The sequence below is a fragment of the Podarcis gaigeae genome (assembly GCF_964106915.1).
Source record: "Podarcis gaigeae genome assembly, chromosome: 9".
In the NCBI taxonomy this organism is placed as follows: domain Eukaryota; kingdom Metazoa; phylum Chordata; class Lepidosauria; order Squamata; family Lacertidae; genus Podarcis; species Podarcis gaigeae.
This window is the reverse complement of record NC_139685.1, coordinates 69,406,663-69,425,566: the sequence shown is the minus strand read 5'-3', so window position 1 is coordinate 69,425,566 and position 18,904 is coordinate 69,406,663. Positions and strand designations below refer to the sequence as shown.

The window sequence follows — 18,904 nt, the reverse complement described above, 5'->3', positions numbered from 1 at the left end:
GCAGTTGCGAAGGCACTTGAGGCAGTATCATCATGTGATAGAAATTCTCACACAAGTGTGTAATAATTCATACCACACAGTCATAAATCCACTAGAGAACTTGGATCAGATCCAGCAAGCCTGCCTATTAACAGGTTTTAACTTGCTTTACAAACTATTTACATGGAACTGCTGTTTCTATCTACAAGCTGCTGAACATCTAAGCTACATTGAGAGGAGCACTGCACATGTATACAGGTGAAACTTGAAAAATTAGAATATCGTGGAAAAGTTCATTTATTTCAGTAATTCAACTTAAAAGGTGAAACTAATATATGAGATAGACTCATGACATGCAAAGCGAGATATGCCAAGCCTTTATTTGTTATAATTGTGATGATTATGGCGTACAGCTGATGAAAACCCCAAATTAACAATATCAGAAAATTGGAATATTAAATGAAATCAGCAAAACAAGGATTGCAAATAGAGCAATATTGGACCTCTGGGAAGTAGAAGCATGCATATGCATTCAGTACTTGGTTTGGGCCCCTTTTGCATCAATTACTGCCTCAGTGTGGCGTGGCATGGATGCTATCAGACTGTGGCAACTGCTGAGGTGTTACCGGAGACCAGGATGCTTCAACTGCAGCCTTCAGCTTTTCTGCATTGCTCGGTCTCATGTCTCTCATCTTTCTCTTGGCAATGCCCCATAGCGTCTCTATGGGGTTCAGGTCAGGCGAGTTTGCTGGCCAATCAAGCACAGTAATCCCATGGGCATTGAACCAGGTTTTGGTACTTTTGGCAGTGTGGGCAGGTGCCAAGTCCTGCTGGAAAATGAAGTCAGCATCCCCATAAAGCTCGTTTGTGGAAGGAAGCATGAAGTGCTCCAAAATCTCCTGGCTGTGTTGACCCTGGACTTAATGAAGCACAGTGGACCAACACCAGCTGATGACATGGCTCCCCAAATCAACACAGACTGTGGAAACTTCACACTGGACTTCAAGCACCTGGCATTGTGTGCCTCCCCATTCTTCCTCCAGACTCTGGGTCCTTGGTTTCCAAATGAGATGCAAAAGTTGCTCTCATCAGAAAAGAGGACTTAGGACCACTGAGCAACAGACCAGTTCTTTTTTTCTTTAGCCCAGGTAAGACGCTTCTGACATTGTTGTTCAGGAGCGGCTTGACAAGAGGAATACGATATTTGAAGCCCATCTCCAGGATCCGTCTGTGTGTGGTGGCTCTTGATGCACTAACTCCAGCCTCAGTCCACTCCTTGTGAAAGTCCCCAACACGTTTGAATGGTCTTTTCCTGACAATCCTCTCCAGGCTGCGGTCATCCCTGCTGCTTGTGAACCTTTTTCTTCCACACTTTTCCCTTCTGCATAACTTTCCATTAATGTGCTTCGATACAGCACTTTGGGAACATCCAGCTTCTTCTGCAATTACCTTTTGAGGCTTTCCCTCCTTTTGGAGGGTCTCAATGATGGCTTTCTGCACAACTGTCAGGTCAGCAGCCTTCCCCATGATTGTGCTTCCTACTGAACTAGACCTCTGTCTAGGCTCAGGAACCCATTGTAGGTGTTATGGATTGAATAGCTACTGTACCTTTTCACAATATTCTAATTTTCTGAGATTGTTAATTTGGGGTTTTCATCAGCTGTACGCCATAATCATCACAATTATAACAAATAAAGGCTTGACATATTTTGCTTTGCATGTCATGAGTCTATCTCATATATTAGTTTCACCTTTTAAGTTGAATTATTGAAATAAATGAACTTCTCCACAATATTCAAATTTTTAGAGTTTCACCTGCATTGGGAGGCCCCCCAAAAAAACTAAATTTGGGGACACTGAGGGGATCTTTGCACCACGGCGCCACATATGCTAAAGACGGCCCTGAGAATGGTCATACAAGAAAGGGCCTTTTCTGCAGTGGCTCCCTGCTTGTGGAATGTTCTCCCCCCAGGAAAGCTTACCTGACACCTTCACCTTTAGGCACCAGGCAAAAATGTTCTTCTTCAACCAGGCTGATTAATATTCTATGTTCTTTTAAGTGTGGTGTGGTTTTTTTTGGTGGGAGAATTATAGGTTTGCTTTGTTTTTAATCATGTATTTAGTGTTTTTATTTTACATTTTTATGCTGTGAACTACCCTGAGATCTCTGGATGAAGGGCAGCATACAAATTTAACAAACAAACAAACAAACAAACAAACAAACAAACGCAGTGGTTCTAGTCTAAGGGATTAATAATTTCATCAGCTATCTTGCATTACAGCAATTATCTATAAATGCTGAGAAATATTTATAGTGGTAAACAAAGAAAACTAACACTAATAAATTGATATGCTGATTAATACATAAAAATATATGTATGACTTTATCTTAACAGAAAATGATTTCTTAGCCAAAAGGCTGAGAATATATTTTATATGCTTACACACTTTTTTAAAAAGTTAATCAGATCATTCCAAGTTTTATTAAAAACACTGAACTTAGTTCAACCAACCACCACTACTATAACCAAGTCCTAGCTCTGAAGCATTAAGCATGAAGAGACACAGACTACCAGTCCAAAGTGTCAGCGGTCAAAAACCAGTCTAACAGAAATCCCATCTGAATGTACTAGAGATGGTATTTCTTACTCCTCGGTAGTACACTGCAATGACCCACTAACTTTATGGAGGGTGTTTCTAGTTTTGACATTTTTTAATTCAATTGTTCTCACTTTCTTTACCAAAAACATGGTACTTACAAATGGCCTGACATGGAATAGTTTTGCCTGGAAAATTACAAAACCTAAAAAAATGCAACAACTACTTTCCCAGAAGTATTAATTCTAAACAGCACCGATGTTACATTTCCTACAAAGCAAACCCTCTGTTCAGTTCTTTTTGGAAACCATTTGCAAACTGGTGGTTAGAATAAAGAGCTGGAAACCTGGTGTATTCTATTATGGATAGATACACAGCATGGCTTATGAGCTCCCAATCCCTAAGAAAATCGACTAATACATTTACACTGTAAGAAGTTAACAAAATGTAACACCCATGACAGCCTTCAAAGCTCTCTCACATCTTATAAGCATCATTTCTAATTAGCCCTCAAACTTATGCCTCTACTAAAGTGCCAAAAGCAGATGTTTTCCTTTTCAGTAGCTTAATATTGCTGCATAATTATGCTATGTTAAATGGGCAGTGATGAGATTTCCATTTTTATAGTAAGACTGTGCCATTAAACACACTTTTGCATGAGTATCAATTGGGGCACGCACATGTTATTCCACTAGTAAAGCATAGCTCATACCATTTGTTGGACTGGTGAACGTTTGGCCTTCTTATTTTGCATTACATTATTTGTCAAGGAAGGACACTAACTGCCAAATCCTATTCACAACCGAGCTTAGCTTGTGTTTATCTGAATTACACCCGATCAATCACGTCCTCTGGTGAAGTACTTTGCATGCCACTGAACTTGATCAGACTTAAGAAGGAACTGAAGCTTTGCTTCCAAATGAGGTTACTATTAAACGTGTACTAGCTTTGCTTAAAGGTCTTAACCTTGTACAACACAGAAAAGGCAAACAAAACAATTCTTGGAATATAGCTCTCTCAGGGAAAAACGCTGAGGAAACGGTGTATTGGGAAATCAAGCCATGCAGTGAGAGATTAAAAATTCAAGCCATTGCAATATATTAAATGCGACCCTTATAAACCTTGCCTTTGCTTAATTTTATCCGTAGACCATACCCACAATTATCACTGCATAACCAGCTGCAGGTAAATAAAATCCAGCATAGTACTTCCAATACAGTGGTACCTCGGGTTAAGTACTTAATTTGTTCTGGAGGTCCGTACTTAACCTGAAACTGTTCTTAACCTGAAGCACCACTTCAGCTAATGGGGCCTGCTGCTGCTGCCGCGCCACCGGAGCACGATTTCTGTTCTCATCCTGAAGCAAAGTTCTTAACCTGAAGCACTATTTCTGGGTTAGCGGAGTCTGTAACCTGAAGCGTATGTAACCTGAGGTACCACTGTACTCTATCCTGTTCTCCCATTTTGTTTCAATATCCAACAAGTATGTCATTAAAAGATGTCATTTGTTTAATCACCATGAAATAATAGTGAAACCACAGGATTGTGACTATCCTGGTAAGTGTAACCTAAAAGTTCGTACCAAGTTTATGAATTCAGACACTCAGGGATCCATAAAACCCATAAGAATACAAGGCGGTTAACACGACATCTAAGAAAGTTTCTGTGCCAATAAGCTATTTGCTAGGAAGATTATATTATTTTTTCCCCATCGTGGCAACAGTGAAGGGAAAATCTATGCATCAGTCTATATGTAAGGCACAGAAGTTTCTGTCTCTGGCCTATGAGTAAGATGTGGATGGATTAATCCAGACAACTTTGTCACTCATCAGAAAAATACTGTGAACCCTTATTTTTCCTGATGCTGTGACGTCTACATAATACATTCAAACTCTATTTTCTTCCTTAAGAGAAGCAAAAATGCTATACAAAACTAGACTAAGAAGGTACAACCGCTGAGCACCCTGTTCATACATCCTTGCCTAGCTAGAGCAAGGGTACCAATGTAAGGTAAAGGTAAAGGTACCCCTGCCCATGCGGGCCAGTCTTGCCAGACTCTAGGGTTGTGCGCTCATCTCACTCTATAGGCCGGGAGCCAGCGCTGTCCGCAGACACTTCCAGGTCACGTGGCCAGCGTGACAAGCTGCATCTGGCGAGCCAGCGCAGCACACGGAACGCCGTTTACCTTCCCGCTGGTAAGCGGTCCCTATTTACCGTATCTACTTGCACCCGGGGGTGCTTTCGAACTGCTAGGTTGGTAGGTTGGCAGGCGCTGGGACCGAACGATGGGAGCGCACCCCACCGCAGGGATTCGAACCGCCGACCATATGATCAGCAAGTCCTAGGCGCTGAGGTTTTACCCACAGCGCCACCCGCGTCCCCACAATTCCCATAATCTCTGACCTTTGGCTATACCAGCTGAAGCTGATGGCAGTTGGGAGTTCAACAACATCTGGATGTCAGAGCGTTGGCTACCCCAGAGCTAGGACAAGCTAATATTGATGAACAAAAGATGATAGTGAAATTGCTTGAAAATAGGAGTTGAAAGGTCGAGTGCCAGAGGTTTTTCAAGAAATCCAGCATGTTCAAATAAGGAGCTATTTTGCATGTTTTTATATATCCATACTGCATTTCAAACAAAGTTAGCTGAATATGCTAGATGCCAGTCTGCAGCTGGTGTACAGCCTGAATGTGAGTAATGCCTGTTCTGTGAAAAAGGATAGGTTCCTCAGAAGCACCTGTTGCATATGAATATGCTCACTATGCCGGAGACCCACTCACTTGAGATCAGCAAACACTGAATACACAAAGGACGCCATTATAATTGTCAGAGTTGATTTTAGCTTGCCTGAAGTTAATGTGCCTAATCAATGTAGAAGATTGCCAAAAGTTTAAATGCTAACACAGGAATTTTAGGTCAAGCTGCCTGCATTATTATTTTTTAAAAATAGTTCCACTTGTAAAGTCTTATTTCAGTAAAAAGGTTGACATGCTGTAACTTATTTACATCTGTTGGGCGGGGTAGAAGTGGAGCAAATGGTGAAATCAGATCAAGCAGTATCCATTCTTTAATCAGCTTCACTTCCTATTTGTCAGGAACTAGGCACAATGCTGACTGAAGTGACTAGGCTTGGTAATATGTTTAAATAGAATACAGATTCTTCAGTTAAACTTATTTTCACAGGTCATTCTGTACATTTAGCAGTGTCTGTTGCATTAATTCTTGTTTGCACAGATTATTTCACCATGGTTATGGAAAACAGCAAACCCACCAAGTTTTTAGTGGAACAAGAGTCAGAGCAACAACATTAAATTCTAAGCTCACGGCTAGTTTTGAGTGTTTTTCTCTTGGTGTTTTTCCTCACTTTAAAGACAAGGCCAATCCAATGCTTCTTCCAATAATTAGCTCTAGAGAAAATTAGATAAACAAAGGGAATTCAGTCCACTTACATGAAAGTTTGTCTACCACATACTAAACCTGATCCCATTCTGACAAACTTTTTACAAAAGTATGTTTAGCAACCATACTATTTACTGAAATCCAAGGGTCTATTCAGAAGCATAAAGATAGCTATGTAATTAAAGGAAGGCGCTCAAACTCACAATTTTGCCATGCTGAAACAAATCTTTCCACTCAACATTGGAAACTTATTAACTTTCGCAACTTTAGTGTTCATTACACCTTGTAGAACACCATAAACAAAAGACAGATCTCTTCCCATTGGAGCTTCATTCTAAATTTCATTTCCAACTTCTTCTGAAATCACTGTGTGCCTTAAAGCTGTTTCCAGTATTTTATGGACAGTCAGAATACACTAGTGAACACTTATAAAGCATATATTGGTTTTGTCATGCTCTTCACATGCTATGTATTTGTCTGTACCTGTCAAATATGCTAGGTAATTTTACATAATAAGCTATCAGTACAAAACTGTGCGTGACAATAGGTAAGTGTGCAAACACAACAGGTATGTGTGCAAACACACATATCATACAGATGCAATAACTCTCTCTTGACTTTGTAATATGCTACCCTAAGGCTTCTATCTGAAGCATATGGGGTATTGTTTTTGTTTGTTATTATGGTAGGTATTTTTGTATTTTTAGATTGTGAACTGTCTTGTGATCTTTGGATGAAGGATGGTATAGAAATTTAATGAATTATTATAATAATAGTCTAACAGGACATAAATTACGGTAATAAAATGTGAAAATAAACCTGTCTTAAAGTACAGATACTAAAATCAAAACTCCTGAGACTACAGAGATCCATTTATAAAAACTGAAGGATTAATCTAGAATTAAAACACAACTACATTGCCAAATATGCTAGATAAGGCCTATCAGTGGTGGCTTTCTCATGTGTCACATACCCAGATTCAGCATGCATGAAAGCACTAGTCCACATGGGGACTGCCACTTCAGATCCTTTGCCTGAGTCCTACTAGTAATAATAATAATAATAATAATAATAATAATAATAATAATAATAATTTATTATTTATACCCCGCCCATCTGGCTGGGCCTCCCCAGCCACTCTGGGCGGCTTCCATAAAAACCAAAAATACAGTAAAATCACACGTTAAAAACTTCCCTGAACAGGGCTGCCTTAAGATGTCTTCTGAATGTCAGGTAGTTGTTTATTGCTTTGACATCTGCTGGAAGGGCGTTCCACAGGGTGGGCACCACTACCGAGAAGGCCCTCTGTCTGGTTCCCTGTAGCTTTGCTTCTCACAATGAGGGAACCGCCAGAAGGCCCTCGGTGCTGGACCTCAGCGTCCGGGCAGAATGATGGGGGTGGAGATGCTCCTTCAGGTATACTGGACCGAGGCCGTTTAGGGCTTTAAAGGTCAGCACCAACACTTTGAATTGTGCTCAGAAACATACTGGGAGCCAATGTAGGTCTTTCAAGACCGGTGTTATATGGTCTCGGCGGCCACTCCCAGTCACCAGTCTAGCTGCCGCATTCTGGATTAGTTGTAGTTTCCGAGTCACCTTCAAAGGTAGCCCCACGTAGAGTGCATTGCAGTAGTCCAAGCGGGAGATAACCAGAGCATGCACCACTCTGGTGAGACAGTCCAAATAGTATATTGGGGAAGAGGGGATTAGTGCAGTTTTCCACCTCACTCTGATCTTGAAAATATCGTGAAACATTTTCTCTTTGCTCTAATACGACATGTGAAATACGACACCTTGACTGGACAGCATGGCTGCTGTACATGAACATGATCCAAAGAAAGGTGGAAGAGAGCAACAGTTCTGAAGCAGTAAGGAAGATGCAAATCAAATATTAACATTTAGAGTGACTATTACATTTTGAAAGTTCTCACATTAAGAGTGCACGCAGACTGAAAAGGAGCAGCCATGGGTTTCTCTCCTGTAGAATGAGCCTGGCTTCCCCTCTCCTTTTGCAGTGCTGTAGATAGACATATGCATCAGCAAACCAAATGTTCATTCAGGGGCCATGCCTTCTATATGTATACATTTTTAAAGCTCTGTGTATATGTTTACTCAATTTAATGAATCTGGGGAGTTTTTTAAACGTTCTTTTCAAGACAGCAGAAACACTAACCTTGCAAAGGCGGGGAACAAAACACAGAAGTTTCAACACACCAAGTACATTACAGCCCCTCCTTACTCACACCATTTTACAGTGCAATCCTATCCAAATCTAATCAGAAGTAAATCCCACTGGGGTTCAGTGGGATTACACCAGGTAAATGGATGTAGGATTGAGCCCAGACTTGATGTGTAAATTCACAGTGTTCTTGCTGTTAGGGAACAGTCCATATAAACTGTCCAGATTTCCTCTGAACACATGTACTTCTTAAAGAGCACAGTTGTCAAATCCCCCTGATTTCCTTATTCCAGAGCATCTCACAACACAATATTACATGCCAATAGAAAACATAATGGACACCAGCTATCTAAAGCTCACATTTCCACCATTCCTCCAAGGATCTCAGGTTGGTATGCAGGCGGAGGGAGATGTTATTATCCCATTTTACAACAACACTAAGTGAAGTGCAACTGGCAGGAAGCTTTATGGTTATGAAGTGACTCAAACCCAGCTCTTCTTGGTCCAGCTCCAACACCCTAACAATTAACCCTACCTGGATCAGGTTGTGTTTCAATCTAGAACACATACAACATATTTATTTGGGCCCCTTCACATATTAAGGCTTTTTTAAATGGTCACCCAAAGATGAAAATTATGTGACAGACAATAATTGAAAATACACGTGTCAGAAAGCTGCATTCAGCCTATAATTCTGATGAGCATAATTTATGGCCATGTTACATGGAAAATTGTCCTAGCAGGCCCACTCCAATATAAAATCACATCGCAATCCCTACTCACAATCTAATAGTTATCCTCAGAGTATCACCAACATATTTAGAACTGAAGAGCTGGAAAGGACCAAGAGAGTCATTTAGTCCAACCCCCTGCAATGCAGGAATCTTTTGCCCGTGGGGCAAGAACCCACAACCCTGAGATTAAGAGTCTCATGCTCTACCGACTGAGCCACATATTTATTTCTAAGTGTTTCTATCCCTCCTCTCCAGCCAGAGAAGGCTTACAACAGTGAAGTCACCCAAGGACAAACATGAGCTAAACCCTTACATTCATAAGTTTATAGTATTGGAAGCAGGCAGCTTCCAAGTCGGGGTTTGGTTTGTGTGTGTGTGCTCAGTGCCCTGCAATTTCAGGCGCAGTTAATCGTTTCAGGAGTGCCTGTGAGCTAGAAGAGATTAGGAACCAAAACTGCCACGTTAAAATGCAGTAAGCGGTTACAACAGATGGAATCGTAGGAGTTGTGGAAGGACCCTGAGGATCATCTAGTCCAACCCCCTGCAATGCAGGAATATATTGTTTTAACACTCGATTCGGAGCTGCCCAGAGTGGCGGGGGAAACTCAGCCAGATGGGCTGGGTATAAATAAATTATTATTATTATTATTATTATTATTATTATTATTATTATTATTGCTACAGCAGCCCTCCAGTAGGAACCTGCGACCTTGGTGTCCACAACACCGCTTTCTAACCAAACTGAGCTATCCAGGGAAGCATATGTGTACACACACACACCCAAACACGCACTTAAAAGCACAACTGCCTGGGTCGGCCACGCTGGCCACCCCTCCTCCTCGAAGCACGACACTCCCGTCACTTTCCGTGCAACCGCCACGGACACAACCCGGCAGCCTTTCGCCACCATGCCGTGACTACAACCCACTTGGGAGCTAAGTCCCGTGGATTCCTGCGCCACCGACTCCGGCCAGGGTCCGACCCGCGCGCGGGTGCGCCGCCCGTTCACACGCTCCTCCGTCTCCCCGCTTCCACTTCCACACGTACGCGCCCCGACCGTCTCCGCCACAACAACCACCACCCCAATCCCCGCGTGTCAGGAAGGGCAGGCTCTCCGTCGCCTGAGGGGGCGCCGGGGCCTCTCTCGCGCGGCTCCTCACCTCCACCGGGCCGAGGCCGCGGGGAAGAAGCGGCCATTTCCACCACAGTCCGCCTCGGAAACAAACAAGGCCTCCCTCTCGGTCGTCGCCGCCGCCTCAGTTCCCCCCACCCGTCAGCCACCCGGTGGGTCTGTCTATGGGCGGGACGCGCGCGGCCTTGTCTCCCCCCTCGGGCGGCTCACCTGCATCCAGCAGCCTGGGCGTCTGTCGAGGGGGCTGAGGCGGCTGCTCAGGCGGCGGGGCTGAGGGCAGCAAAGACATGCAGGAGGCGGCGGCCGGGCCGGGCCGAGCCAAGCGCGGAGGAGTCGCGGGCCTGGCGCTGAGGCGGACGAGAGAGAGAGAGAGGCGCGCCCGGGTGTCTCTCCTAGAGGAATACAGACGTGCGCGCGTGTCTGTGGCGGGGGAAGAGGGAAAGCGCGGGCAGGCGGCGGCGGCGCCGCTGACAGGACGGTATGGACTGCGTGTGGGGAAGCGGGCAGTCCCGGGCCGCCTCTTCTTTCCACCCTCCCCCCTTCAATAAGAGGGATTAATAACGGAGGAGGGGCCTGGATGACACGGCGAGGAGGGACGGACCAGGCGCCGCCGCCGCCGCCGCTTCTTCTTCCCGCCTCTTTCTTCTTCGGCTAAGGCGTCCCGACGAGCCCTCCTCTCTCGCGCGCGCACGCGACCCAGATTCGAGGCTTTTCGCTCGCGACACGCGCGTTGCCCTCGCGCAAGGGCGCTTCCACACGCGCGGGGTTTGTTTGCGTGTGGCTGCCCAGTGCGGAGGACGAGGCCAGAACGCAGCCCTGTATTTCCCTCCCCGCCTTTTCCAGGAGTTTCATTTGTTTTCACTTGTGGGATTTCTATACAGTACTGCCCTCCCTCCAAGGAGCACAAGGGGGTTTACAATATGAGAACACAAAAATATTGTTATGAGAGTTCCTTTGGTGAATGCCTTGGCCCCCTTCTAATTCAATTCGGATTTATCCTTGCCAGAAGTTCCATTTACTGTATTTCAGTTGTTGGATTTCTAAACTGCCCTCTCCGAGGAGCACAGGGTGGTGGTTTACGATACAAGAACACAAAAATACTGCTATGTGGGGTTGTTTGGGGTGGGGTGGGGCAGGGTGTTAGGCTGTATGCCTTGGCTTCTAATTTTTTGGAATAGCCAAGCTAGCTTCCTGCTGAGATGATGGGCTGCTAAGGAATCAAAGGAAAGGGTTCTGAGTTTGGAGTGATGTGAGCCAGAAGCAAAGCAGCAAGATGGAAACGGAAAAAGGCAAGAGTGATGTTTGATTTCTGTTTGAATCCAAGGCTGCGACTATGGGGGAAGCAAGATTTCCCCCCAGTTGCACTCACACTGCACGAGTTTCTAATCCGCACGATTACTAGGAACAGTTGTTGCCACCCCATTCAATCTGCCGCCCTGAGCATCTGCTCCTTTAGCTCATAAAAATATCTCTGCCGCACATACAGTTTTTCCAATGGAAGCAGCTCACACATTTAGCTGCAGGTCAGCAAGTGAGGTAAACAATGTATATGTTATGTGATCTGGCCTTAAGGCATAAGTATCAGGTTTCCTTAAAGGTATTGCCTTTGTGAACTGGAAGCCCAAATTATGTTCAGAGACTGGTTGTGAACAATTCAGTCAAAGGTAATATATCTTCTTTAAAACAAGCCCCCCCCCCCCCACAAATTCTCACGGCCTGGCAACCCTTAAATCACTGATTTGACTAATACCTATGGCATGCACATTCTATTGTTCACTATTTTGCAACAGAGGAAGAACTACAGTATTTTATTTTCTATACTTGCATTATAAATGGATGTGTTCACAGCATAGTGGACCACACAAACACATTAGTGCTTTGGAAGGACCATTCTGACATTAGCATAATTCAGTGGTGTTAATCTGGAGATCCACTCAACACTGGTCCAAATCTTGGCCGATGCACCAATGTTCACTGGCTTCCAGTCAAATTCACTTTTGCTTAGTAGCAACCCAGAGGAAGAAGGAGCAAAGCTTACACTCACAAGTTTGCATATAACACACCCTGGCTCCTGAATGTAACATAAATTCATTACTCCATTTATGGATATACAAAGCTTAATGGAAATGACATGAAATCCTTAGCGTAGGCAAAGCAAGGCAGGGAAGAGCAGGGAAGGAAATCACAGAATTGCAGAGTTGGAAGGAACCACGAAGGTCATGAAGTCAATGCAATGCAGGATTTTTTTTGCCCAAACCCTGAGATTGAGAGTCATATTCTACCAAAGGACATCTCCAAGCTCATCCCCACTTACCTTTTGGGCTGTGGTTTCCAGGTACAGGTCCACTCTAAAGCTGTGTGTCAGAGAGCTCTCCCTTTCACTCTGGAGCCTTCCCCCTCAATGCCTAGCACCTCCAAAAAAAAAAAGAAAGAAAGAAAAAAGGAGGCTGGACCTTTCTATCAAAACTTTCCGTCAATTTTACTGTTCATAAAGCATGGACTGAATTATCACCGTCCATCTGGGAGGTGGGGAAATGAGCAACTGGGAACTCTGCTGTATCAAGGACCTTTAACGCATTTCCGGGGTTAGTTTACCAAAACATGTTAAGCTGTCTCCCTGTTGTTTAGGCGACAAGGCTCCTTTCCCGTCACTAATGAGAATGCCAAGGTCTCTGCAAGCCTTTCTTGAAAGCAGTAGTTGTGATAATACAAACCTTTGAAACGCAGACCAGAAGGTTATTGAAATCTAGGGGGGTGTTTTTTACATCCCTCTTCTGCCTCTCATACTGTGCGCCCACTAAAAGCACAATTACTTGATGAAATTAATCTGCACTAATCCCCAGCCATCTCTGAAATGCTTGATTTCTCCAACCTTCCTTAACAATCTCATATTCAAACCATGGTGGAATTATTGGGGGCTCAGAATCTCTCTGGTTACAGATCTTGTGGAGAAGGCGAAATAAAGTTTTTCGGGACAATGGATTATAAAAGTGTGTGATTTACTTTTTCTGTGAATATCATATAAAGAAAGGCTTCAAGGGTTTTTCCCTCGGTGTCATCATGCAGACAGATAATTAACAGTGGAATCCAAGATGATCTGTTTAGGAATATCCCTCCTTTTGTACGTTTCCCATTCACTTGCTCTGTCCGAACCCCATAACTGTTCCTACCATTGAGTCCAATGACACAGTAGCCTTTCTGAAGAGAAAGTGCAAATTTGCATTTTTTAAACGGCAGAAGATTCAAGGTCAGCCTCTAATCCTACTTTTGGTTCCTATGGGCCTCCACTTCCCAGTAATGTTTTTCTCTGGAAAAACATTCTGTTGCCATGACCCTTCTGTTACAGACTTAACGGGAAATTATGCATGCATGCGAATGAAGGCTTTTTTATTTTTGCAAACATTCCTGTCATAATACTAAAGCACAGTTAAGTTATGATTTGTTTTTGCCACAGTGAACAACATGTACCAATCTGTAGCCCCTAGATCTGCAGCATTTTGGCTTTCATTACATTGCTGTAAACATCTTCAGAATTCAGAATAATGTTTCCAGTATGAAACTACTAATGGGGTGCAGAATTACTAAACCCCTCTGATGAGTCTGTGGTGTAGGCTGCTTCTCTAATGTTATATATATATATATATATATGCTTTCGTAGATTTTCACGGGTACAGGAATGCAGGTTTTGGTGTCCTCGGGTGTCTTCCCGTGTAAAAGTTGGGGTGTCTAGGCGACGTTTCGACGAGGTCTCACTCGTCATCTTCAGGCTGGTGCTTTCGGCTGAAAGCACCAGCCTGAAGATGACGAGTGAGACCTCGTCGAAACGTCGCCTAGACACCCCAACTTTTACACGGGAAGACACCCGAGGACACCAAAACCTGCATTCCTGTACCCGTGAAAATCTACGAAAGCAAATATCTTACCTCTACGGGGAGGAAACCTTCCAGCTGACAAGAACCTACGAGAAACTAGAAGTCCGAAGAGCCACCAGAAGCCGAAAGCACCAGCCTGAAGATGACGAGTGAGACCTCGTCGAAACGTCGCCTAGACACCCCAACTTTTACACGGGAAGACACCCGAGGACACCAAAACCTGCATATATATATATATATATTCTGTTTGTATGCCCTCTCACATACAGAGTTACATCCTCTCTCTCCTTTACAGAGTCTACATCCTTAGATAAGTATCACTGATTATCTCCATTCCATCAGGTTTTTGTTTCCATCTCCCAAGATTTATTATTTCTGTATATAACCAGGCACACCTTCTCTGTCACGATTCAGAGGCTTCTAGTATGAGCAAATAAGAACCCCTATTTATGTACAAAAACCCTATTTGTCATATTATGCAGTTTAAGAATCTTTCACAGGTTCTTCCTGATGTTTGGTCGGAATCTCCTTTTTAAAGCCATTGGTTTGAGTCCTACTCTCCAGAGCTGGAGAAAGCAAGCTTGCTACATCTTCCATATGGTAGCCCTTGAGATATTTGAAGATAGCGATCCTATCTCCTCTCAGTCTCCTCTTTTCCAGGCTAAACATGCCCAGCTCCCTCAACCATTCCTCATAAGGCTTGGTTCCCAGACCCTTGATCATCTTGGTTGCCCTCCTCCGCATACGTTCTAGGTTGTCAATATCGTTCTTAAATTGTGGCACCTAGAACTGGACACAGTACTCCATGGGTGGTCTGACTAAAACAGAATAGAGTGGCACTATTACTTCCCTTGATCTGGACATTATGCTTTTGTTGATGCATACTCATTGACAATTTTCTTGGTGTGTGTAGGGTGTGTGTGTGTGCGTGAAACTTTCCCTTTACGTATTAAATCTACTTCCCGACTTTCCTCCCAAAGGAGCCCTGGGCTGGCAAAACAGCAAGTGATAAACAACGAAAACCTATTTAAAACATATTCTTTTCTGACTGAGGCGAAAGTGTCCTTGATTGTTGAAAATGCTGTGAGCGTATAGGAGAAAGAAATGCCGGTTAACTCTAACGGAGGGTGAAAAACATTTGTATAATTTAAATAAAATGTGGGGATTTCAGTGAGCACTTTGGGGGGGTTGATCAGTCAACCAGCTGCGAATCCACTGAACAGTAACATCGTCTAACCAGCATTTTACTAGCTTCTCCACAAGTCCTCTTAGATCTTATCTGGAGCAGCAACAGATGAAGTTATTCAGGCCAAACTACAATCTGACGAGTTGCCTTTTGGTATCAGTTGGAACGCTTCAAATAATTATAACCTACGAGGTATGAGCAGCTGCTATTAAGATGATGTTTTGGGAATGATGGAAGGAGGAAGTGACTCACGCAGGGCTGTGGTTTTGCTTTGCTTTTTCCCTCGGTGTCATCATGCAGACAGATAATTAACGGTGGAATTCAGATGAAACTTGAGTGGATCTATACAACCAACTCTCCTCGCCCCCACCAACACTTGATACAGATCCGCCTTCTTCTAAGTAAGCGACTTTGAATCTGCTCTTACAGTCATTACTCTGATTTTGTGTGTGGTTTTACCCTGACCTTTCTTGCTCGTGGCCTCTAATTTCCGTATCACACTTTTATATCTCAGGTTATAGCTCTTTGTCTGCCTTCATCACCCCCCCAAGCATTAAAGTACGCACCTGAAGAGTGCGAAAGAGGGCAAGGAAAAAGAGATGCAGTATATCAGGCCCCTTTTTCGGGGCCGCAATCTCACACAGTGCCCCAGAACGTGTTTTGGGGAAGCTGCCATGAAGAAACTGTGTATTTTGGGGGCCACAATCTCCCCCCGCAGACAGGTTTCCGGGTCATGTGGCCTGCATGATTAAACCACTTCTGGCACAACGGGACACCGTGACGGAAACCAGAATGCACGGAAATGCCATTTACCTTCCCGCCACAATGGTACCTATTTATCTACTTGCACTGGTGTGCTTTTGAAGTGCTAGGTTGGCAGGAGCTGGGACAAAGCAATCAGAACTTATCCCGTTGTGGGGATTCGAACCGCTGACATTCTGATTGGCGAGCCTAAGAGGCACAGTGGTTTAGACCGCAGCGCCACCTGCGTCCCTCGGAGGGTATGCTGTGGAGGGCATGGTGTAACAAAGTGGCTTCCATGGGGAGTGTGGCGTAACACAAAATTAGAGACAGCCACCCCTGAAAACCTAATAGTTACTATGGAAAGTCAGCTATGTCCTGCTTGTTCTGATGGTGGAGATTATACACATTATTGATTTTACACACACACACACTTTTGCTGTCTAATAGCAACAGGGAACATTCCTTAGCTCCAGGAAAATATACAAAGTGGCCACACAATACTCATGCTCATTTCACAGAATTCACTCATAAGATACCTGCACATTTTGCCCTATAACTTTCTTCATAGGAGGGCTAGAGACTTACTTTATATTTTTATCTGAAAGCTCAGAGTCTGGGGGTACCTGCCCAAGGGTACCAGTGCAAGACTTCATGGGTGCCACATCTCCCATGGGTGCCAGGTTCACAACCCTGGACTAGATATGCCTTCACACACAAATGGCCTGCTCCAGATCAGATAACCGTCCCCTCTCCATGGTTGTCCCATTTTGTTCCCACATGCAATTAGTGTAGTATTAAGAAAACACAAGTAGTTAAATTTGGAGTACATGATCCCATTTAAACTTACTTGACCCGAGACCAAAGCTGAGCTAATTAAAAAAGGAAACAGAATAATGAATGCTTAAAGCAAGTCCCTAGTGTTTTGCTCAGCAGGTGAACTAAAAGCTTTGATTTAGCCCAACCGTGCGGGCTCTGTTCCTGTAATAAGAGCACAGGCGGATTATAAAACCGCAGTCTTGGGATGGAACGCCCTGAATCCTTGCCAGCCTCTGAGGCTCCGAAGGAGTAATGCGGAGGTTGAACTAAACTCAAAAGGTCAAGAATCCCTTGTGAAATCGCAAGCTTGATGATTCACCTCCTTTTCATTTCAGGAGGAGTGACCTGGCACTGTTGTTTCCCTCTTGCAGAGTTACAAAACTCAGCAATCCTAAACAAGCTATAGCGCCCAGAATTCTTTGAGGGGGGAAATGTGCTTTGAATGTGCTTTAAAGCCAAAGTGTACACAGGGCTGCTTCCAGACAGGTGGCTCCTGATAAATAACAAACATTTCTCTTCTGCCAGGGCCAGCACCAAGGAACAGCGTAGCTGGGCCTCTGATGTGGGTCTACTTTCCAGCGGAGGGGAGCATTGGCATGAGCTGGTTGTATCTGCCGCAATGCAGAGGTAGGCTCATCGAGGTGAGGGACCATGGAGTGTGTCTTGCCTAAGAGTTCTCCAAAACCTGGAGCTGAAACTGTCTTCCACTGTAAGATACAAGTGGAATTGCAATTGACCTCCCACATTATCGGGGGTTTTCCTAAATGTTGCCCTTCTAGTGTCGCTGTGGGACCAGCAAGCTTTGGACTGTTCAATTGAACACTTCTGACAACATGGGGGATGAACTGAAAAGATTCCTGTACAAAAAGCTCCCAATAGTATGACGGACTCCATGCTATTGTAGTGTCAGAGATGGTGTATCTGTTATCAAAACTTCTGGAGTCCCTGAGGATCCCTAAATGTTGGACCGCTTCAAGTTTGCTGTTCTTAATAGTTTTTATTTTTAACATTGTTAACTGCCTTGAAGGACCTTTTGTGCAACAGGCAGAAAAAATGTTTTAATATTTCCCCCTTTCGATTAAAATTAGGATAAAGAGATGAATTTTTAAAAGTTTAATCTATTGATGTTTAATTGTGTGTGTGTTTTTTAAGGATTGCTTTTCCCCTTATGTTTGTAGCTGTTTCTATTTTAGTTGTAAGCTGCCTTGAGTTGTAAGCTGCCTGTGATGGGAAAAGGTGGGATATAAATAAACACCACCACCACCACCACCATCATCATCATCATATTCTTTCTGTAACAGCAGTTGCAGCATATTTGTTGTGGGTGGGGAAGTGGTGGTCTGATTCTACAGAATCACAGAATTGTAGAGTTGGAAGGGACCACGAGGGTCATCTAGTCCAACCCCTTGCAATGCCCCCAGTGTGGGGCTTGAATCCACAACCCTGAGATTAAGAGTCTTGTTTTCTACCAACTGAGCTATCCCAATAACTCCCAAGCCATGATAAATAGATGATAGTTGGATCTACCCAGCTACACACCTCTCTAAGTACTTACTCATTTAAGTGTGATTGCCCATTCTTACTCATGAAAAGTCAAAAACCAAAACACTTGTTGTGGACCGGAAGCGTAGATCAAAAGTGTTTAATTGGGTGAAACCCCATCTCTAACATGATGGCCACCAAATATAAAAATAAAATAAAATAAATGTCCAGTAGCACCTAAGAGACCAACTAAGTTTATTCTTGGTATAAGCTTTCATGTGGATGCACACTTCTTCAGATAACATGCACACAAAAGCTTATACCAAGAACAAACTTAGTTGGTCTCTAAGGTGCTCCTGGACAATTTATAAAAAAATATATATTTCACCTGCGTCAGACCAACATCTTAATCTAGAATGATGGCCATCGGTAAGACTGCTTTTAGTATTGCAGCATTACACATATCACTTTGGTTTAAGCAATAGTTTGCTAATTATTTTTTAATGGACCATAAGCGTAGAGTGGAAGCGTTTAATTAGGAAAAAGAACATGTTGCAGTGTTGCTGTTTTTTTCTTAATTAGCTTTAAAGAGTTATAGTGCTATAACATTCTTTCATTTCAGCAATATTTCACTAATATTTAAATACCGGTTAAAAAATAATTATTATAGCCAGGAAAGCATTTTAGCACTAATTGAAAAAATGTAATTGAAAAAATTGATGGGATTGTAAAATAGTTTCCACCACTGAAAAGATGTGAATGTCTACATCAGGAACAAGGTG

At 43.5% G+C, this 18,904-nt stretch overlaps 1 protein-coding gene across 5 annotated transcripts in view; it reads right to left on the bottom strand.

Annotated features, from left to right (window-relative positions):
- The window catches only part of CNOT6L (CCR4-NOT transcription complex subunit 6 like), a 43,180-nt gene extending 30,507 nt beyond the window's left edge, over positions 1-12,673 (bottom strand). Inside the window, exons 1-2 of one of the 5 annotated variants that reach the window (XM_083756589.1) lie at positions 10,233-10,628; positions 5,943-5,985 (exon numbers count right to left, since the gene is read on the bottom strand). In XM_083756589.1, the coding sequence (XP_083612715.1) occupies positions 5,943-5,985; positions 10,233-10,311 (122 nt within the window). In that variant the 5' untranslated portion in view covers positions 10,312-10,628. Of the gene's footprint in view, positions 1-5,902; positions 5,986-10,050; positions 10,658-12,336 lie in introns of those variants that run through there. The other 4 variants (XM_083756593.1, XM_083756591.1, XM_083756590.1 and 1 more) reach the window with 4 other exon arrangements.
- Between the last annotated feature and the right edge of the window lie 6,231 nt (positions 12,674-18,904).